Here is a 24,230-nt window from a genome sequence, read left to right on the forward strand (position 1 = left end):
GGCAAGTGTTTTCGTGTTATGATTAAACAAGCTGTACAGTTCTTATCTGGCGTGAAGAATCGTGGAATTCACTAGTAATACGTTTCCGTAATCCAATGTAGTTCTTGGTTGGCTGAATCTATGTTTTGAAATTTTCACGTAAGTCAATAATATTACAATACCATCGCTTGTGTGTCAGTGGTTACTCGGAAGTATTCATTAATCACATATCTATACCTTTAAGCATAATGACTTAGCATAACACTTTCAATGCCATTTTTTATTGCTGTTTTTACGTTATAACTCGGTTTCTTTGGAGCGATGACAAAGCAGTTTACTTTCGGAAAATGTACGGTTTGTACACACTTATGTTTGATTTTGTTTATCGTCATGATTTTTCTTCTTTATTGGTGGGCCACTTTCTTTATTTATTCCTTTTTGTTAATCACACTTTATTCCGTTATTTTACCCCAATCTTGAAGCTTGCCACTGTCATTGAATTATTTAAACATCCTTTGGAATTCTTGAAGTCGTGACTGTTATGATTATAATTAATGCTTGTAGCCTTTAGTTAACCCCAAGGTACTTATCAATGGAAAAATTGTCAATGCATGCCAACTTAGCAGAAACACATATTTTGGCTCCGTGGGAATTGTATAACATTGTGCGCAATTTCGTTTATCTTTAACAGTTTATCTGTCGTTAATCAGGTTTCTCAGTGAAAGTGATAATACTGGTACAAACCCGAGCTTTTAGTCCCCTTTCATAGAAGTTCTGGTTTTATTAAAAGTTCGCAGTATTATTAGATGGTATCTGTAAAATCAGTGCGTCGTTGACTACTTACATATTGCCTTTTTGCTGTTAAAATATCATATCATTTACGAAAACCTGTTAATAAAATAAGTGTAATTATAAGTATCTGAGAAATATGCTTCCAAAAAGTAATTAAACTTCTTCCTCTTAAAACCGCATATTTTATGACAAGAGGTGTGAGTACCTTGTTCTCAGCTCACTATAGAATAAAAATGGTATCAGAAATACATTAATGTAATCAGTGAGCATTCCGATTTATGCAATATACATTAACTAGCTATATACAATTATTTAATTTGCCTGTTATATTTTTTCTGTAGAGGAAATGTGTAGAGGTAGTACTTTTTGTAAAATCCCATAATGTATGTTGTGATTTTCATTGTAATTCACATGGAATTTTTTTTTAAACCACGAAGCGCTCCTGTGCCATATACAGAAAGGTTATTAGTAATGGATATGTCTATGGTGATGTCGACCTCTAGTTTTCCTTTGCCAAAAGACTAGGGAATTTTTTAAATCAATGCGTATGTAGATAACCACTCATGTATTCTCAGTAATCCTCATCTAAGAATGCAAGAAAAATATTGAATAATATCCCATGATAGTCAAATCATATGCAAATTCTGTTAATAGTGTTCAAACCTTATGGATCACACATCAGTGGGAATACATTATATATGCTCAAAACCTTTATAATTTTGAATGGCTTTCTCATCCTCACAGAATACATTGATCACTTCCCTGCAATCATTGCCAGGCATTGTAGTAGTACTATGGATATTTATTTCCATGATATTAGGGAAGCACGCGAAAAATATTTTTTATGAAAAATTAAATGCATAGTATTTATTTTCACATTCCAAAATGGACAAACTAGAGTTTTGCCTCCTATTATAAAGACCATTGTTCTAGGTCATAATGTGACTTCCTAAATTGTCATCACTTTCATCTGTATTAAACTTAAACTCCCCAGTGGAGAGCAATAAGAAAATACAACATCTGAGGGATTATAATGGAAAAGTTTTAAACTTTCAAGTTAAAGCCAAAACACAAGTCTGGGTGAGATTAAGTAAGAGCCAATGTCTTTGATAAATAGATGGCTCTATGATAGATAAATGGGTAGGATGATGATTAGGATCTTCAAGAGAATGAAGAAATGGGTCAAGAAAAGATCTTTCATCAATGTGATGAGGTTTAATTAGCTGAATGAGTATGAGCTAAAATTATTATTTAAAAACTATACAGGTAGGAAAGTATGAATGCCTGGAGAATTCAGATAAAACAGCCATGGCAGATGAAAATATTTGTAAATAGCTTGAAAAAAAGAGATAATGTATTCACCTCTATGAATTTTGTGAGTGGCTAATGTACAGGTTTTCCACGAGATGGCCTGGGTTCAAATCTTAGGCGGCAGATATTTTTCAGTAGCATCCCAATCTCTACTTGAGGTGCTTTGTGGAGAGCACTTAAGAGTGAGTTCGACGTCTGTTGGATGGGATGTTAAACTGCAGACCCCTAGGGGCCTTACGACAAGAATAGGCTAATGCCGGTGCCAGGTTTCTCTCCACCCTTCCTTTACCATCATCCCTAAGAGGGCAAATGACCTTAGCTGTTGGTCGCCTCCCCTAAAACTACTACTACTAATGTTGTGAGGGGGTGTCTTTTTCGGAGTTTCAAACCTGAAAATGATTTTAGATCAGTGATAACCTGTATGAGTTAGGGCATTAATTCTGTATTTAGGGTACCTGAGTGCCTTGTATGTATTTCAGCATATCAATGGTGTGACCAATCAGGTCCGAGTACATGCATGCCTAGATGACAGGATAGAACCTAAACTTAGTCACATTTTATTTTACCAAAGAAGAATGACATTCTATTGTAGATGAAAATTTAATCAGTGTTGGATAAAAGATATAGCCCTCTATTCTTAACATTTCCTGCACACACATTCAAGCATTTTCATGTCCATTGAAAAATGTGCTCGGATGAACCTAGTTGCATAATTCCATTACTAAGGCCATGTGTCAAAGATGTGAAAAGTACTTAAGTTTGCTATATGTGCCATCTTCTAAAATATTTTTCATAATGCTTAGGATACCATACATTACATTAGCTTGTGAATGAGCTGGTGGAGAACGATAATATCATAGTAGAATGTGTTCTATAGTAACTTATCCTCATTTGATATTTTGAATAGTTATAATAGCTGAAATATACAGCTTATATTAAACTATTTCTTTGTTTTGGGAACTCAAATGAAATCTCATGTAATGCATTTTCCACCCGTGCTGTAAAAATCTAAGAACTGGAGCTCTACATCCACACCTAGCTGCCGCAAGGGCATGTGGTGGGGGGGAGGTGTTAGGGCACCACCCGTAATTAGGAAAAAAAAACCACATGTAAAGGCCACAAATTTATACAGTCCACAAACAAAACATGGTATACATTCATGCAAAAACCCTTACACCCCACACACATGCAGACACAAACTACCAACTAACATACACATGCGCCTACAATTATACCTGATATCTTTGCAATGTTTAATTTTGTTCCGACTTGTAAATTAAATGTTTTTAATATTTCTCAAGTGACTTTGGTTTCTTGCTATTTAGATTTCTGATTGTTATGGGAAAGAATGAGTTCCACGACAGTGACCAACCACAACCTCTTAACCAGAACACCCTTCTGCAGTAATTAGTGGGAATGTTACTTCCTCGCCAGTGACCAACTGCAGACACAAACACATAAACCCAATTGAGATCATTCACAGGGTTAAAGGGACTCCATTAAGGAGACCTGGGTTTATGAACAGATATATGCTATCCGTGACTGTTTACAGGAATAAATTCCATGCCAGGGACAAACACAGAGCTGACACACTCACAAGCGCTCAGGAAAACAATCACTCGCACATTCACAATGTCCTCACTACTGGGGTAAATTACTCAAATTGAGCAACGTTAGCATAAAAACATGGCAAGACCAGCATGTGCATCGTGCACGCATATTTTGGCTACAATGTACTTGCAACCTTTTGTTTCAAGTGCTTTTTTCCTTCAGATTGCTTAGGAGGACTACATTATAGCCGATATATGTGTATATGACTCACACTCTTATGACAGTATATTGTGAGTTCAGAAGTCAGATACTATGTTTCACTGAATATAGGGTCTGGCTTGGCACCATTAAGATACTTGGTAAAATTACTTAAATTTAAGTTAGTGTAATATGAATATTGTTAGTAATTCATTGCCTACCATCACTTTTTCAGCATGAATGCAGACCTCCTGCGCTACCGTGGTCTACTGGCGGCTGCAGTTGGTGCTGGAGTGGTTCTAGGTGCAGCTGGGGTTTTTTTATACCATCAACTACATGCAGAAAGAAACAGAAGGCTTTTGATGCGGCAGGAGTTGGATAGTCTTGGTGGAACTGTTGCTGAAATACAGCGGCAGCTGGAGTCTCTCCGGGGTAGAAGAGGATGGAAAAAGTTTCGACAGAATGTCAATACTTTGGCAGAAGGGGATGAAGATGATGCAGCAACAATTAAATCAGAGAAAAGTTTGGATCTCTTTTCCATCTACAGCACAGAAGATGATGAGGATGAATACTATGACTTTTCATCAGATGGTGAAGAAGAGTAAGTTATGTTGAAAGAAATAGGTTGTATGATGCAAACATTATTGTTTCCCAAAAGTTCATTTAAGGTCTGATTTACCCTTATTAAATCTTAATCCAGCCAGTTAATTGACTTAATGCAGCAAAATGGGAACATGGCTGATATATTCACGGGGAAAGAAATATCTTTCCCATTTTGCTTCATTTTCATCTACCCTTAAATTCATCCCTTGCCAAGGAAAAATTGCCTTGATTTTTTTTATTTTCTTAGATTCGGCTCTGATATCCATTTGATTAAGTGTCAGCACTTGTATTTGGTTTTGTACAAATATTATTATTTCTCTTTATTTCTTGCATTACTGTGAGTACATAATGAGAATTTTGAAGATAGTAATGGGATACATTTCACCAGTCAAAAAGTTTTAGCTATTTTGAGCTGATTGGAGCTAACCTCTCTATGAGTAGATTCTAGTTTTATGGCACAATTCCCTTTCTAATGAAATATATCTATTTATTAAGTTTTCATTATTAAGCAAAAAAACATTACTGATAGTGGTGTTTTAGGTTTTAATTATTAGGGCTACTGTGCAAATAGAAAAATTGTGTATACATGCTCATCATCATTTTACTGAGTGGTTAACATTTCCATCATATTCTTTAGGAATCATGTGCATGCATGTTCTCTTTCAAATGTATTGCCAACATTTCGTTTATTGTTGAAAAAAACTATTCTGAATCACAAAAAGCAGACTCTACATGCGTATACCACGTATATTGAGTATACCACATGAAGCAAAACCTATCTACCAATTATTTTAATTAATGAAGGAAAACTCACAACCAGCTCCTTGCAATTGCTTCAAGGGGCCTTTTAAATGCATTTAGCACTGTCATGACCAGCCTGAGATTGAATGAAATTGTCTCATCATTATGTTTTTGAAAATTTTTAAATTTATATGCTATAATCATTGAATTTGATCAGAACTTTAATATTCAGCAGAAAGTATACCTGCATTACATCCCTTATTTAAAATCCAGTATTTTTAGAAATCGAATAATTTTGATAATTTGTACTGGCAAATATGTTTTTGGGATACCTATTGTGATACATGTTTAGAAACATTAAATCAAATTTTCCAAGAAGAATTTTTTGTATCTACTTCACATACTGGTGATAGTATTATCTTTAACTGAAAGGTAACTGCATGCTTAGGTGTGATTAGAAAGGACCCTATCTCCAGTGTCATTTGCAGTAAAAATAGTTTTACCCCTATTATTTTCTATAAAAGTCATTTTCTTTTTTCGGTAATTAGTATATTTACTTCATCTTCTTATTTAGGGCAATTGAGGGTCCCTTGAAGGATTTATTGGAGAAAGTTGATGAACTTCTGACTGGAAACACTGAAGACAAGAATAAAGCTCTTTGTCTTTTGATGGAGAAGAAAGATGAGGTATTCTTTTGATTAATTTTAAAGTGGTAAATTAATAGTAGTAATAACATATTGTACAGTTTGTCATTGTTTGGGAGATTATTTTTCTACAGTGGTCATGCATGTGAAAATCTCAAAAATAATCTTAATTTTTTCCCATTTAGAAAAATCCATAATGTTATCTTTTCCTTGATTTTTAGAAATCATTAATTTTCCTTGGATTTTCCCTAAATTTTTTTCAAAGATGTTTTCATTTGAAATACCATATGAGTGGCACCTTCATCTGGGATCATCCAGAAAAAAAGCACAGTTAGAAGTCACTTTTCCCTCCTTGTCCTCGGATTGTCCAATTTGATATGATATTTTTATAGGTAATCTAGTGGTTAAGGTAGGTTTTGGGTGGACACAACCATCTAATAAATATCTCGTCTCTCTCCTTACAAAACACAACTTAATATCCTACTCTTCAACAAGCTTCTCTTCATCTCTATACATGCTTTCTCCCTTCGTTCCATCCAACCTCCTTTTCCTATTCCTGCCCTTTCATTGTTTCCTTACATTCTTCCCTCTGGCACATTCTTCAACATTCCACTGCCGATCAATACTCTTTGCATCCATTTTTCCTGTCTCCTAAAGATTTCTCCCAGCAATCCTCTTCTCCCCCACGATACCTTCCTCATTCCTTTTTCTTTCCGTCGACTTAATTTTGCCATCCTTTTCCAAACCCGCATTTCAGAAACCTCCAATATTTGCCAATCATCCAGCTTCAATGACCAATGAAGCTGTTTCGATACATAACTCCATATCAAAGTTTCAACAAGCCTTTTAGTAGTATCGTTACTCAATGTCCCTGTTATCAATACACTCCTCCTTATGAAAGCCTCTTTGCCTAATGTAAATCTTCCCCTTATGTCCCTACTACTTTGATTAATTTGGTCCAAAACACTTACGAGATACATAAGCTGTTCCACCTGCTCCAGTTTGTGCCCTCCTATTTTAATGTTGACCTCAGCCTTTTTTTCTAGAAAATCGCATAACCTTTGTTTTATTGATATTGATTTTCATCCCATACCTGTCGCACTGAATTTCCAATTCACTCAGCAATGCTTGCAACCCCTTGGCTGACTGACAAACTAGAGCTTTGTCATCAGCAAACCGAACTGATTTTACAAATTCCCCACTGATTTTCATTCGTATCCCATATTCATCTGGACTCTCCGTTCCCCAGTCACTTGTGAGCAGTCTGAGAAATGTACATGTTTTGGATTAGCCCCCTGACCCTCCAATCTATCCCTATATTCTGCAATATGCTCATTGTTTTTTCCAAATTCAATCTATCAAACTCCTTTGTGAAATCTAGGAAACTGGCAAGTACATCCTGATTGTATTCTATGTCCCTCTTGATTGGTGATCTCATTACTGCAATGGTATCACATGTGCCTCTCCCCTTCATGAACCAAAACTGATCATCCCCTAAGTGGTCATTTGCCCTGCTCTCCATCCTTTTCCTGATGTTCCTGAGAACCACTTTAGCTGCATGTGAAATCAAACTTATTGTTCTGTAGTCCTCACATGATTTGATCTCAAAAAGTCTTTCAGCCAGATTTCTTTCTCATAAATGCTACGAATTAGTCCATAGACACAAAGACACTGTCCTACATTTTCCGAAACCTTTAAGTAGTTCCACAGGAATGTTGTCGATCCCCATGGCCTTGTTTGATTTCATCTCCATTAATGCCCTTTCTATCTCATTGTTGACTATGTCTAAGCTTGCTAGCCAAAGTTCTTTGCCTTACAGTTCTTTTATTTCTTCTTGCCATCTCTCTTGGATCTTTTCTGTTTCAACTATTATCTTACCCAAATTATCTATAAATGTTAACCCAGATCTTCCCTTCTCCCTTCCCGATAGTATTTTAACCTTCTTGTGTACCTCTCCAATATCACTCTTCCTCTTCAAAATTTTCATATCCTTGTTCTGCATCTTCCACCATTCTGTAATTGTTACCCATCTCAATTTATTAATTAAACCTTTGTACTTCCTTCTACCTAACTCTGTATTTAGATTCTTCCATTTCCCTCTCTCATCTGTCTTTCTAATCATCTCTTCTGTGATCCATAGTTTCCTTGTCCTTTTCGAATTAACAGTTCCTATAGTTCTTTTGCCACTTTCAATATCCCTTTTTTGATATTTTCTCATCTTTCCTTGGCAGTAATCAGCTCCTTTCCCGCTCTCATGATTTTCTCTATAGCCTGCTGATACTCCTTCCTTATCAATCCAGTTAATGCTTCTACATTTCATCATCTAACCCACTACCACAGCCTGATCTCTTTGAATCAGGCTCTACCCTTCATGAGCTCTGAATTTTGATCTGAGTCCAAATTCACTCCCGCAAAACTGTGCGAAATGATCATGCTGTTCTTAAACCTGTACCTAACCATAATATAATCTAACTGATAACTTGCTGAGTCACCTGGCATTTTCCATTTATACCTGCACATTTTGTGGTGTCTAAACCATGTGTTGGTGACGACTAAGCCCCTTCTCCTGCATAATTCAATTACTTTCTCCCTGCAGTCATTCCTCGTATGTAAACCATAGTCCCCTACCTAATCACCAGATCTTCCTTCGCCTACTGTTGCACTCCAATCCCCCACCACTATCAAATGTATCCCTGCAGGAACACAGGCCATTATGTCCTCTAACTGTTTGGATATCCTATCAATTTCTTCTTCCTTATGATTGATTGGTGACTTGTATACCTGTACAATGACCAAGGTTGTCGGTTCTGCTTTTATCTTGACATGTATGTTGACTATGCTTTTTCCTACCTTTTCATTCAAAATTATGTTAACCCATCCCTGGCTCTTTTCCCTCTTATCTCTCCTCTGTAATACTCTATAACTATCACTCCAGTAGTCCCCACTAACCTTCCATCTCACCTTGCATAGACCTAAAATACTTATATTTCCTCTCTCCATCTCTTGCTTAATATTCTCTAACTTTCCCATCCTCAACATTGTACAAGCATTCCAAATTACTGTTAAAACTAATTCGGTCTTCCTATTTTGCATCTTCTGTGCTGCTGCTGGGTTTCTTTACAAGGCTTTCATGAGATGACAACCACAAAAGCATTGCGTCCTTCACTGCCAGGCATGACACATGGCCATTTAGGTGGAGTCCACTAGTTGCCAGGACTCATTTTCTCTATACTGTCCATCTGCTGGGCATGACACATGGCCATTTGGGCTGAGTCCACTAGTTGCCAGGACTCATTTTCTCTGTACTGTCCATCGTATAAATCTCGGGAATAATAATTGAAGTTGTTTCCCATTGCCTTCCTCAGTAGAATTTTTAACATGACACCACCATTCAATGGCCACCCCACTGGGGTCAGATGCCTTTGCAGCCACCTCACTTTGGGACAGATGCTGCATCGACTACCTTCCGCCTGGCTCCTCACCTCTGACCTAACTGGAATGGGTGACCTTACCAGGAGCAATTATCATTGCTCCCACCAGCACAGCTCTAGCATCAGAACACACAAACCCTTCCACCACGTCAAGGTTGTTGTCCATGGAAGAGTTTATGTGATTTATAACCATTTAAAAAAGTCACTAAAATGATGGCTACAAAAGAAAATCCCTGAAATTGCATGTACCATTGTGCGTAAATTATTTTAATCGTTGATATATTACTTATGGATATCTTAAGGAGCCAGACAACACTATCTGGATATACTTTGGGGATTGGAATGTTGTGGTGGCTAGTGTGCTGGCTTTCCACCCAGTTGGCCAGGTTCAAATCCCAGAGGCGGCAGATATTTTTCAATGGCATCCTACTTGAGGTGCTTTGTGGAGAGCACTTCGAGTGAGTATGATGTCCATCAGATGGGATGTTCAGCTGTGGACCCCTTGGTACCTTTCGACAAGAGTAGGCACCTAATGCCCACGCTGGGTTTTTATCCACCTTTCCCATCCACCCCTAATGTCACAAATGACCTTAGCTGTCGGACATCTCCCCTAGAAGTAATACTGGAGATACTTTATTTGGTGTGGATATGACTTCCCATCCCACTCTGGCCTAACATCATTCAACTTCAAATGCTGCTCAATCCTATGCTGGTGGAGGTTTTTTCAGGATGATCCATTTCAAATGCAGTGATAAGTCAGTTTTGCTGCCTTTCAAAAGAAGCATTATTTGATCAATAGAATTAAATTTTTTTTGTGTAGTTCTAAGTATTGATTTTATAGGTCCAAATCTTGAAAGAGTAAAACCTTTCTCCTTCCTATGACCTTAGTTTAGTCACGCATTTCAACTGGCAAGCTTGGATTTGACTGGAAGAACATTTCCAAAAAAAATCTGTCTTATTAAACGGGTTAGTTGCAATCCTACTCTCTCTTGGAAGGGATCAATAGTTTGGATAGATTGCCTTACTACCAAGTGCGTAACCGCTAATCCTTAACATATCTTTCATCCACAGTACACAGACTCTGCAGGGGTACATTGGAGATTGGCAAAAGCTTGCCATTCTGTGGGATCAGCAGAAGGAGAAAGTGGAAATTTAGAGAAAAAGAAGGAACTAATTACGCAAGGTACTCATTTATTAAAATTTGTTAATGTTATGATGCTACCATTGTTTTGAAGCTTATCTTAATTATTATTAAGATCTAAAGAATGTTTACGGTAAACTTTTTGTCAGTTCATTTTAGGTAGATAATATTTCCCTTTTTGAAAAATTCACAATATATGTTAGTAATAATTTCAGGATTTATTTTAATCATATAGATTTCAATCAGTCCAATTACCAATACAGGTATGATATTCCAATTACAGTATATATATGATAATAACATGGTTTAAGTAAAATGGTAATTTTCAGCATAAGAACCAATTAAATCCTTGCTTTGAATTTAATGGAATGAATTCCTGATTTAACAAGTAGGTGAACTGAACATTCGCAATTTGTATTATTTACAATAAAAATAAATTAACAAAATCCACCAAGAGATAATAAGTACTAAAATTTATTCAATCCTTGAAACTTCTTTTACTTCAGGATGTGTGCTGTAAGTTAAATATGGATTTGATTATATTATGATCATTGATAAATCTTAGATGAATCATGATATTTTATATTTAATTGAGTATTGTAAGTGATAAAAGGACAAAAAGCCCCTATATTTAGGAATTTACTTATTTAATACTTGAAAATGCAGTATTAAGAAACCAAAAAACCTGAAAAATTAGTAATTATGTTTGAAAAATGTGTGAGAACTGATAAATGCATTAGCAGAGACTGCTGGTAAGTTTTTATTCATAATTTAGATGAAGCTAAACTGTTAATGAGATTCATCATTTGAACATATTTTTTTGCTTTAAAATGGTTACATTTGTTAAAGGTCAAGGGATAATAATCTTATGTTCTTCATATGTTAGTATGTTGAGATATGTACTCTCCTCTATGCCAGTGACTGATGACACTGGAACACCTCTGGTTAGCTTGTTATCAACAGTTCCCACTAGCAGTTAAGAAATAACTACCATCAATTTATATTTTTGATATCTTTAAAGGTTAATTTTGTTATAAGTTCATTGGGAAATGATTGTGGTTTAGGCTATTTTGCATTGTTTAATGTTCTGTTTGTAGGATATAAACTGGTGTACTCTGGGAAACTTTTAAAGGAACTATAGTATTTTATTTGAATGAAAACGCCATTTTTCAAAAGATCTCTGGGGAATGAATTTTGTAAAATAATGCAAAAATAAGTTCAAACAATACTAAAATATGCAAATCAACTTTTAAATAGTGTATGAGAATAGAAATTTCCAATAGAGCCCACAGTATTGGAAACATACCGAAATGATGTAGTATATTATCCTGGCTGCATCACTGAGAACATCAATGACCTTGTGCTCCATTATCCCCAGGCTGTCCAGTTAGTAGTAGCCATTTGGCAGAGCTAAATTTTGGTCTCCTCTAATGTTGAAACACTCCGATGTACAAACACAATATATCATATTATTAATTCAAAAGAAATTTGTCATGTAGATTTACTAGCCTACTACAATTTGAATTACCTTCGTTGTTCATAAGGGCCAACTCATCTTGCATTAGTGCAGAGAGAAAGGTTGAATTGGTACCAAGCATTTAGCATATAAGAAAAAAATTACTATTTTGGGATAATTTGGATCACCTTATGACATAACAATACCACTCACAAAAGTACGAGGTTGAAATTCATTGCCAGAACCAGTTCTAATGCTAATTGCCTTAATATCAATGCTTTAAAAGGAATGTTTAATTTTTATAATTATTTGGGCAAGAAAAACATGAAAATGTTATGAACTTATTCACAGCTTAGATAGGTGAAAGAAATAGATTTACCGTTTGTTAAGTATTTCATGTCTCAGCATGTTGAAGAAACACAATCATATAGCAGTTGCCGATACATCTTAAAATGTCATGCTCTACATTTTGGCTAAAGACCCATGGAATTAGATGTAGATCTGGCTAAAACTCAAGGGATGGGTAAGTTTTTGTAGAGTAAATGATACAGAACCTGTTGCAGAGGCCCTTCAGGCCATCATAATGTTCAAAGTAGCAGTTCATTTACATCATATAATTTGTCTTCAATTCTTCAAAGGTGACATTAGGAAAAACATGGTTTCAATGCCTTAAAGATCACTGGAATTTATTTAAAAACAAGACAATAGTAATATTGAAACATATATTAAAAATAATAAGCTAAACACTGTTGTCTGTTATGTTTTACATTATGACTTGATAATGATTAATTTTAAAGATATTATATACACTGCCTCTGATAATAATCAACATTTGTTCTGTTAAGAGAGAATTCTAGTAATGTCATTGTGAGAGGCATGCACCATTTTGTATCACCTATGTCTGGAAAACAATCTACATATAAGGAGTAGCACTGTATGCATTTGAATTGTATTGTTGAGATTAATTTATTATGATGAATCAATGGTGGGTATAGTCCTAGGCCATTCAGTGCTTAAATTTAATTGATAATAGATGTAAATATAATACTGAATACCATGGAATTCATTGTATGCATCATGTTTCAGATTGTATTTTCAGTGGTCTAACAAAATTGATAATTGATTAAAAATGCTCTAACATAATTGATGTTGCTGTTCTGTAGCAGTTGTAATGGTGCATGAGGAAGACATTATTCCAACTTACATTAACAAACTAATGGCATTAGTTCAATTCTGACTTACTGAATTTCAATGAATAAATTCATTACAACTATTCTGCAGCTCTTAAGCCCCTGTAATGCCATGTCAACCATCCCAATGCAACCATATTACTACTCCTTCTTTTTACAGACTGAATGAAAGAATTAGAATTCTGATGATACTAATAACAGCCATAAAACACTACTAGTAGTAATAATGGTGATATTGGAGCATACATTATTAGTCTAACTTCACTGTCAGTATTCTTAAATTAGGTTTTACTGATTTCTTGCATCCAGTGAAATTTTAGTGGTAGCAATGGTTCTCCCGAGGAATCGATCATTCTACATAACTGTTTTTACAGCCATAGATTAAGCAATGCTAATTCTGTATTCAAGAGTTTAAGAAATAAGCGAATTCTAAATCAACAATCAAGCATGATATATTTGTTTTATGGGCAAAATTCCCTTATGAACAGGTTAATTTTGTTTTATATATTTTGCATCTGTTAAACTTGTATCATCAAAAATGTAATTATCAGTGTATTGCTTTCTCTGCCTATTTTGTGAAACTTACAGTTAGGATGACTGAATCATGTGTGATTAATGTGAATTTGAATGTAAGTGTTGATTATCACTATTTTGCTCTAAGATAAGCACTTGCCACACCTTATTACAGGTATTATTAACTTCGAAGTGCTTTTACTGATACCGTACATACTGATACTTACTGATAGCCTATGCATTTCTGAGTTTGATGCCCTGGTATCAGCCAAGGCATCAAACCTAGTGGTAGCTCTATGTTTAGCATTGCACCCTAGATTTCTTTATATATATTCGGTACACAAATGTAATTTTTTGTTATCATTGAATATTATTTAGGAATGCTTAAGTTAATTAATTTTAAACACTCAGCAATTTAAATTGTGAAGTTAAGGCTCTTGTATTTTGTGAGTTATTTGAAATATTTTTTCCAGCAATGGCCAATGATGATTCTCTGATGTAATTGTAGAATGTCACAATAGCGGTGCATTCAGGTACAATGGATAACTTTTCTCAAGTGAATTTTATTATTCTTCAATTAGCAGGATTGTAATTGTAGAATTGTAAGCTTTTTCTTGTATTATTTCATTGAGACCAATGAGTATTCATTACTCGAGTTAAAAATGAAAGTATTGTTGGGCTAATTGATAAACTGTGATTTCAAAGTTTCTAATAACATCATGCTAAATTTTTATTCACCATGAATTTTCAACCAAATAGCATGACATAATAATCTCTAAAACCTTTAAAAGAAAGTAATTTTCCAATTTAAATCTCCAGGTTATGAATTTGCCAAGCAAGCTCTTGAATTGGATGACTCAAGTGCTGAAGTGCATAAGTGGTTTGCTATCACCGTGGGGTCTATAGGTGAATTCATTGGCACAAAAGAAAAGATTGAGAATGGAGTTACTTTCAAGGAGCATGTGGACACAGCATTAAAACTCCATCCAACTGATCCATCGCTGCATCATCTGCTTGGACGCTTCATGTATGAGGTGGTCTTTTTGTGAATTTATATTAACTTTCTTTCATATTCTTAGAACTCTTTTAACTTCATTATGATTAGCTGACTCTTAATCATTTGCATAGTGTAAAACCAATCACTTTCAAACTGAAAACCTAAAGCAGCTTTGGTATGGAAATGATAAAATTTTGGTCTTTAACTATCTTGTGTATGCAATATTTCATCCAAAGTAGACAGTTTACTGGAACAGGAAAAGGCATTTTTCAAATATCCAGTGTTCTGCTGAAATTTTCTATTGGTCTAAAATTTGGACTTAGTTCAGCCCTTCACTTATTCCATCCTACATTTGGCGGAAAAATCAACCCAAAGAGACTGGTTTCATATAATTTGAAAGCAACATGAAGAATAATTCTCTCCAAAATGGCACTCTTTGGTGATATAATGGCTCTGACTGCATATAATTACTGATATAACACTTTTATGTTAAAAAATTTCTTTGAAAATGTATGCTTAAATTCCATTACAGAATGAAATGATTTAATACTACCTTGATCAAAAATTTCCCGGAATTTATTCAGAAAATTAAAAATACAAGTTTATTCATCTAAATCTATATTGTCCCCTTCAAAGTAATCCCCATCGTCTGCAACACACTTATGCCAGCGCTTGATCCAATCCTCGAAACATTTTTTATATTCGGTGTTCGGTATGTCCATCAGTGCTTCCTGCGATTTTTCCATTACTTCCTCTCGGCTGCTAAAACGCGTTCCCCGTAATGGTTTTTTAACTCGATTGAACAGAAAGAAGTCACAGGGAGCCAAATCAGGTGAATTCGGTGGCTGTTGGATGGTATTTGTTGCATTTTTCGTCAAAAAATTACGAATAATGATAGCACTGTGCGACGGTGCGTTATCATGGTGCAAAATCCACGAGTTTTCTGCCCACATTTCTGGTCTCTTTCGGCGAATTGCTTCACGCAAACGTCTCATAACGCCCAAATAATACTCTTTGTTTACTGTCTGGCCTTCTGGCAAAAATTCATGATGCACTACACCGTTGTAATCCATGAAAACCGTCAGCATTGCCTTCTTTTTTGACTGAAAACGACGTGGTTTTTTTGGTCTCGGCTCATTTGGTGAACGCCATTCACTTGCCTGATGTCTGGATTGCGTGTCGTACTCATAAACCCACGTCTCGTCTCCAGTAATGATCCTTTTGATGAATGTGGGATCGGATTCAGCCTCGCAAATCATGTCTGTTGCGACGTCAACACGGTCTCTTTTTTGCATGAAATTGAGGTCTTTTGGCACCAACTTTGCTGCTACACGACGGAAACCCAAATCATTAACCACAATGTCTTGGGCGGATCCATAGGCAATGTTCAAGTCCTCCGCTATTTCTCTGATGGTTAATTTGCGGTTATTGACCAACATTTCTTTTACTTTATCAATTTTTTCACCGACTTTCGATGTCGATGGTCTGCCACTGCGTTCATCATCTTCGATTGACTCACGACCACTTCTGAACCGCTCGTGCCACTGGTAAACGACCGTTTTTTTTAGAGAATCGTTGCCGAAACACTTTTCCAACATTTCCAACGTCCGTGCGCCACTAAATCCGTTTTTTACGCAAAATTTAATACAAGTTCGTTGTTGCAAATTTAAATCCATTTCTGCAATTGTAAAAAATCGCCAACACACACAGAGATAGATGTACTCTTGGCTACGTAACTTTTGCAAATGTCAAGTTATGACACTAAGATTTAAAGGGAATATCAACAACAGATGTACCAATTTAACAAAAAAAAACAGAACTCAAATCGGAACGATGGGAGCGCCAGACGGTGGTTATTCCGGGAACTTTTTGATCAAGGTAGTATAATAAAAGCTTGTGTAGTTTTTAACTTTTTCTATATGTGAAAACTGGTGTAAGCAAACTTGCATATTAATTAGTCTACTTTAATGTTAACTGAAATTCTTTCATGACACAATTACGAATTATCTAAGACACCTCAAAATATGTCCGCCTAATTGCAGTGTGATTTCCATCCCTATAGCTTTTCAATTGGTGGGTCGCGGTTGTCCAGGGGGTTGAGGGTTGGACTACTGACCGGAGGGTCCCGGGTTTGATTCCCGGGCAAGGCATTCTGGGTGATTTTTCGGGTACCAGGTCTTCCTGGGAAACCATAACCGGCACAGGGAAAGGAACTGGCCCCCCTACCCTGATGTGTGAATTTCACACGCCGTATAGGGCTTAGTACTGGGTGAACTCTACCATCACCTACCAAACCGACCTTCAGGTTGATTACTGTATTTATGGTTTATCTTTTCAATCAAAATATGAACCCAGGAAAGGTAGTTATCTTTTTAGTTAAATGTTATATGTTCAAGCAAAGTGGAAATTTCTAGATCTCATAGCTCCTTTATATGCTACATATGTATATTGTTATTGTTAACTTGGATGCATATTTTACTTAAGTTTCCATAATTATTTTAAAGGTAGATTTAAAAACAGTTAAATATAGGTTCAACTGATCGAAAGTACTTGTTAAAGTTTTTCATACAGAATAGATAAACATTTAAAAAGATTGATTATCTCCAGGATTAGGAGCAGACTTATGGTTAGCTGATTATGGATATGCCCTTATACGAGGTCTGTTCAAAAAGTATCGCGACTTTTGTGTTTTTTCAAAAATTATTTATTTATTCCTGAATATCTACTTTGTCCCCTTCAAAGTAATCCCCATTAGATATTATACACTTGTGCCAACGTTTTTTCCAATCCTCAAAGCCGTTCATAAAATCATTTTTTGTGATCTTGCTCAGCTCCTCCTTCGATGCAGTCTTTATCTCGTCAATCGTTGGGTAGCGTCATCTTTTCATGGGCCTCTTCAGTTTCGGGAACAAGAAAAAGTCACTGGGGCCAGATCTGGGGAATACGGTGGCTCTGGCATCAGTAGTGTGTTGTTTCTGGCCAAAAATTTGAGCACAACTTACGATGTGTGAGCAGGGGCATTGTTATGGTGCAAAAGCCAATTTTTGTTCTTCCAGAAATCCGTGTGTTTGTGGTAGATTGCTTAGCATAAATTGCGCATAACTTGTAGGTAATATTCCTTATCTACCATTCTACCCTTTGGCAAGAACTCATGATGCACCACGACCCTGCAATCAAAGAAAACTGTAAGACAAACTTTCACATTCGACTGAACTTGGCGCGCTTTTTTTTGGTCTTGGCTTGTGCTGCAGCTTCCATTGGGATGATTGAGCTTTAGTTTCCACGTCATAACCATAAACCCATGATTTGTCACCAGTTATGACCCTCTGGAGCAAATTTGGGTTGTAGCGGACAGAGTCCAACCCCTCATTAGCAATGTTAATTCGTTGCTGTTTTTGGTTGAAATTGAGCAAATTTGGAATGAATTTCGCCGCGAAATTCATTCCAAATTTGCCCTCGTCATGCCCAAATCATTAGTAAAAATCAAATGGCACAAGCCAATTGATATGTTTAGGTCCTCAGAAACTTCTCTAACGGTGATTCGACGATTAGCCAATACTATTTTCTTCACTACATCAATGTTTTCTTCTGTTGTTGAAGTGCTCAGCCGTCTGGCACGTTCTTCGTCGTTCAGATCTTCTCGGCCCTCTGAGAACATTTTGTACCACTGATAAACGTTGCTTTGGTCCAAGGTAGCTTCTTCATATGCCACAGTCAACATTTGGAATGCATCAGCTCCCTTAATTTCGTTTTTCACACAAAATTTGATACAGATTCTTTGATCCACTTTTTGGAATAGGCAAAAATCGAAGACACACTAAAACAAGTCCATGCAAAACAGCTGTCAACAATTAACTGAACATTCAGTATCGCCGAACTATTCGGCATAACTGAGAGACATAAGTACCAACATAACGCCACAAAAAAATTGATGATCAAATATACGTAACCCGTGGAAATTCAAAATTCGCGATACTTTTTGAACAGACCTTGTATGTACATTAAATTTCTAGGTTGCCAAGGTTGTATATTCAGTGGTATACAAAATATAGGTCTTGCTTTATCTTTTAGCACATTATAAGTTTTCCATTCTCATCTCATTAATGCAATTAGACATCCACTCCATTCACTACTCTGAAACATTTCACGACTTATTATTTTTGTAAAATTGTAAGAAGTGGATTATTATTCATTCTTCATTGTTATACTTAAGGATTAACAATTGTATGCATGATAAGTATTGTCTCGTGGCTGAGTTTTAAACTATCTAGTGTGTCCTCCTCTGAATGCTGGTTTGACTTCTAGATGTAGAGGTTAGTTGTAAAATAATTGAGTGTACTCAATGAGTAAGCACTAGGCCACCAATTGCTTAGAGGAGGCAACAGCCCTTCTTTATAAGATTGAAGTCAATGTATGATGATATTGCTGAAGTAAGATATAATGTAAACGGGGGAGAAAGTCTAATTATACTTGGAGACTAGAATGCAATTTATGGAAAAGTGCAGGAAGTGAAAACATAAAAAAGATGTGGTATAGGGTAGTGAAATAAAAGAAGTGATATTGTTTTGAAACTATTCAAACAGTAATTATTATAGGATAGCTTAACTGACTAAAGCACTCGGCCAAACATCAAGGGATTAAGATTCAAATCCAGATCAAGGCAAATGATTTTAACACTCTGAAATTGTTGCATTGTATTATGTATTAGTTGAGGCAAACATGCTCTTTCAGTGAACTGTGAACAGTGTTTACCATGCATGAAGATGCTATGCATGTAAGATACCGGTTATTAGAAGAGACAAAGTTGAATACATACTTGTAAACGGAGATTTAGGAATCAAATAAAGAACTGCAGAAGTTTCTTAGGGCCAGATATCAGCAGTGGCCACAATTTAATTCTAATGTAGTGCCATCTAAAATATAAGAAGCTAAAGAAGGGAATGCTAAAGTTGGAATTGGAAACAAAGTGGACAAATGTAACTATACAGGATTATTTGAAAAATATGGCGAGAAATGAAGACTGCATTTCTAGAAGAAAACTATATAGACTGAAGGAAACCTGTGAAAAAGGAAAAAAATGGATCATAGACAAACTGCTGGGCCTATTAGAATGATAATAATATGTACAACAAGTCAATGACTGAGGAAGGACAGATATGCTACAGAAGGTCAAGAAATGTATTCAGGGAAAAAGTGTGAAAAGTTAAAGAAGATCCTGAACAGGTAAGTGTAACATGAAGCTCCTGATCCATGGGAAAAAATTTCATTAAATGCAGAATAAATGTCAATGTCATTTAAGATAGCAATGGTGAAAATCTTACTGAAGATGAAGACAAATCAGAGAGATGGAAATACAGAAGTAGTAATTTGAAAATCTTTATGACATGAAAGCAATGCATCCCTAGACACTGGAAGAAGAGGAAACCAGGAGCAAGGCATAATTACTCTTTCCTGCCATTGATATATGTGTACATAGTGAAGGCATTTAATGAGATTAGGGAGAAAATAAGAGGTGGAATATGCAGAGAAGAAAGACTATCAACAAGGATAGTATAGCCACTATTGAAATGGGAATGAAAACGTACAACCTCAAGATAAATGATATTAATACTAAGGTAATGGTTGGCAATAATAGTAGGAAAACTAATGTAGAGAAAATATTAGGGAAAGACACACTGGAGTAAGTGGATTGAATATTTAGGCAGAAGTTTTATTTGTTCTGAAGACATACTTTCTATGCTGTGAGATCTGAATTTCTGCAGAGTAATTTCTTATTATATTTGAAATAGCAATGTAATTCATAGTAATTTAATATATACGTAAAGGTCAATCTGTGTTAATCAAGTGTATACTTTCAAAAATGTGTAATTTAAAAAAAGAAATTAACATAAATGAAATTTTAGCCACTAAATCTCTGATTTTTAATTTTCAATGGAGCGAAATGGATTTTATCTAATGGTAAAATGAAAATATAAGGTTCATTATGCCAAGTGAACTTTGTTTTGAATGTTGTTTTAACTCAGAGGTGAAACAGTTTGTAAGTGATGTGTTTATGTGGAATTACAGTCATTTCCACTGCAACTTATAATTTTAATTTTTTTAAATAAATATTTTATTGTAGGTTGCAACCCTGTCATGGTTAGAACGCAAAATTGCTGGAGCATTATTTGCTGAGATCCCAAAAGCTTCATTTTCTGAAGCAGTTGAAGAATTTGAAGAGGCAGAGAAACTAAGCAAAGCCCCATGGAAGGAAAATCGTCTTCTTTTAGCCAAGGCTTTAATTGGGTCGAATGAGTTTATTCAAGCTGTGGAATGGCTCGAAAAGGCAGCTGAAATTCCAATCCAGTCCCCAGAGGTAATTAAAATATATTTGGACATATATATTGATTTTAATTCATAATAATTATCACTTCTTATATTTACCCTTATTTTTTCCATTGAAATGATGAAGAATCCTATTTAAGCTCATTACCATATTTCCTGGCCTACAAGAGGAACTTTTAATTGCTCCAAAATGTGCTCTTGTGTTTTTATCTTGGAAAATGATTAGGTTCATTACTGAATTTATACTTGTATTGCAAACAATATTGAAGTTTCAGTTGAGTTATGCTGTTATTTTCTTTTTCCAGGACATAGCAGCTGAAAGGGAAGTCAAAGAATTACTCATCAAGTACCAGTCATACAGATCATAGGTTTTTTTTGTTTTTAACACCATGTCATGAAAGGAAATATTGCACCATGTCTGCCAAAGAAAAAGTAAGATCATTCACTATGGCAATCCTTTGTGTCTAACGATCAAGTTAACCAATATGTTTTCCTGTCAAGGAATTGTTGAATAATTGTTATTTAATAGTTGTTAGTATCATGGTCTTTTAGTTGTATATAAAAATATTTTTTGCAGATTATATACTAAAGATGAAATCAGAGAAAAGACCAGCTTCTTTCAAAATTTATGCCTTTAGACTGCCTCTTTATTAATAACACTGAAGTCATTTTTTGGGAAAGAATCAAATGAACCCATTGAGATAAAATTTATTTATCCTATTTTATTCCTTTTACTTGAGTCTTATTATCCTGTCATCATTTATGGTTTCACAAATCTTGATAATGTCTGTGAAAAAGTTTGTTCAAAATATTAGTATTTAGTTTTTATAGGGCAATTGAATCTCATTTAATTTCCTTGGCTCTTTATTTAGATTCAAATAATTGATATTAGAGTCTTTCAGGTGGATTGATATGAATTGAAATTCCATGGGTAAAGATTTTACAGCGCCTTATTGTTAGCTTATTATGATTGCTCAAAAGTGACTCTTAGTTAATCATTACAAGTTAGGCATGCAAATTGAAGATATTTGGCAATGACGCTCATTACCGGTTATTAGAAGTGTAGGTAGAAGGGAAAATTATTAAATCACCACCCTTCCAGAATTATAATTGAAACTGCAGTGGTTGATAGTATTAATTGATATCTAGTCAATTAGTCCTTGAGATCCTTCAAATAGAGATCCCCAAATAAATTCTAAAATATAAAATTTCTCACAAATGTATAGGAAGTCATAAAAAATTAATTTTCAGGTCATAGTAATTGTACACTTAAAATTTTAATTTCTTTTTTGAAAACATGAGCCTAGTATTGCATAAGTAATGCAAATAAATTATCGTGGTATAGATTAAGAAATATGTGTTTGCAAAGATTGGTAGCTCGATCATATTTTGTGTTGCTTTAGGTACCTACCTAATTTTATATTATAAATGTCATTAAAAGAGGTGGTCATTGAGTTTTGTATGCCTTAATTGTAAGTAAATAACCAAATAAAATAAAACAGAAGTGTTCAACCTATTGAATAGACAAGTGTGATGGTGCCTATTTATTTTGGAATAACTGTTAGGCCTGTTATACTAGATTTACATGATGTACCAATAAATGCTTGTCAGCCAGCATGTGGGTGGACCCTGAATATTAATTTGGATTTAGGTACCAGTGTGTGTGCTCAAATTATTTTAATGGGATTGTAAATTATATATACTAATTTACTAACAGTGCCCAGCATTTGGTTGCTCTGCCCAGTCGGTGCTCTTTATTGTGTGAATTAACTATATAAATATGGAAACAGTGAGTCGGGTTTATGTGGAAAAAATTGTAAAATGATGGTTTACTGGAGCATTTGAGAAATTATGTCCTCTGATTGCTTAGAAGTCATTATCATACATGTACTGGAGAATAACACTGTGTGCTAATTTTTTGTTTAAAACTTTGTCTTAGAGAATTGGCACCTCTGTGTATAGTCAAGCAAATGTCATTGAATGCTACTATTCAAACTCTGGAGATATTTATATCAAATTAACACAGAGCTATTCAGATTTTACAAATAAAAGAGTGCCGTATGCACAATATGCATCTTTCTCAGTTCATGGAATATTATCAGTCTGATTCTATATCCCCTCTGCTAGATTATGAATCCATAGTGAACACTATTTTAGTTGTGTTTAAAAATTATCTTTAAAATTTGTAACCAAGCAGCTTTGCTAAGGGCACGATTTGATGCATCATGCAAACCATCCTTTAATGGCTTTGCAAGCACAAAGCATTGTTTTATGTCATTCCAAGTGGCACACTTACCACTGTCAAATGACAATGCTTGATTGTTAAGGTGCATTTTCATATTATTGCTATTTTCAGGTATATTTTTATAATATTGACTGCGTGAAATACTAATGTTCACTCAATCCCAAGATTTGGCAAAATAAACAAAGCCTTATCAATAACAGATGAGGAAAATCCATGCCTGTGATAATAGCTGGTCACTAAATAAGAGGAGAAATTCTGCGTGACTATTGTCAAGTGAATTTGTTTACATGGATTATAAAATATGTTGACATTCTGAATGACTCAGGGGAAAGTCAGTTTATGGTATGGCTAATTGCCATAAATTTGTCGCAAAGTACATGTTATGTAATAATGAAAATGGAAGTCTTGTTAGTTGATTAAATTAATGAATTGTACTTTAGTAAATAACATTACGTGATTTTCTGTCCAGTTGAACGTAATGAAGATGTTCAAGAACCCAAAAGCACGTATGATTGCATACACTTTCATTTTTCATGACGTATAATTCTTCGTGATTGGTATTTTAGTCTCTCCTTGAATAATCTTGATTTACTTCTTAAAGTAATCTGGTCTGTTCAGATGAGTTGTAAGTAAAAGTTTTTTGTTATATTTGACATTATTCTGCAGAAGAAAAAACTGTGCCATTGTTCAGCATTTATTCTGTGTTAGAGGTACTGTTTTACATTTTGGTGTATGCTATTGTAAGATGAATGATGTTTATTTATGAGGAGAGTTCTTAAGCAGTGGCGGTTGTAATTAATAAATATTTTTATTAGATGATTCTTTGTTATTATGTACCTATTTTGCCGTACCTTATCGAGCATCATTGAAAATTTTCAAATACTAATATTACACATAAAGACGAAATTCTCGGTCGTGTTTATTACTGTGGTTGGTGTTCGAAGAATAATAACATGCGAAGGCCCTTAAATGGGTATCGGATGTCGCGATTACTTCAAATTTAGCTCATTAAAAGTTCATCTTGCTTGAATATTCCTACAACTGGAATAAGTTACTTCCGTGCGCCACTTTTAGTTCGGTAGGAGTTATGATGATTTCATGGTTTGGCTGTAAT

At 35.0% G+C, this 24,230-nt stretch overlaps 2 protein-coding genes across 2 annotated transcripts in view; both read left to right on the forward strand.

The window, feature by feature from the left end:
• On the forward strand, nucleotides 1-23,923 carry LOC139688351 (regulator of microtubule dynamics protein 1-like). Its single transcript, XM_071585880.1, has 7 exons — nucleotides 1-138; nucleotides 4,067-4,432; nucleotides 5,750-5,861; nucleotides 10,322-10,433; nucleotides 14,370-14,584; nucleotides 20,669-20,902; nucleotides 21,177-23,923. Exons 2-7 carry the CDS (start codon nucleotides 4,068-4,070, stop codon nucleotides 21,237-21,239), a joined length of 1,101 nt encoding a protein of 366 aa, XP_071441981.1. The 5' UTR covers nucleotides 1-138; nucleotide 4,067; the 3' UTR covers nucleotides 21,240-23,923.
• Nucleotides 21,230-24,230, forward strand: part of LOC139688350 (putative fatty acyl-CoA reductase CG5065) — a 26,806-nt gene continuing 23,805 nt past the window's right edge. Inside the window, exon 1 of the mRNA XM_071585872.1 lies at nucleotides 21,230-21,303. The gene's annotated coding sequence lies outside the window, so the exon portion shown is untranslated. The remainder of the gene's footprint in view (nucleotides 21,304-24,230) is intronic.

This window comes from Hetaerina americana, unplaced genomic scaffold (assembly GCF_022747635.1).
Source record: "Hetaerina americana unplaced genomic scaffold, ioHetAmer1.1.p SCAF_2, whole genome shotgun sequence".
In the NCBI taxonomy this organism is placed as follows: domain Eukaryota; kingdom Metazoa; phylum Arthropoda; class Insecta; order Odonata; family Calopterygidae; genus Hetaerina; species Hetaerina americana.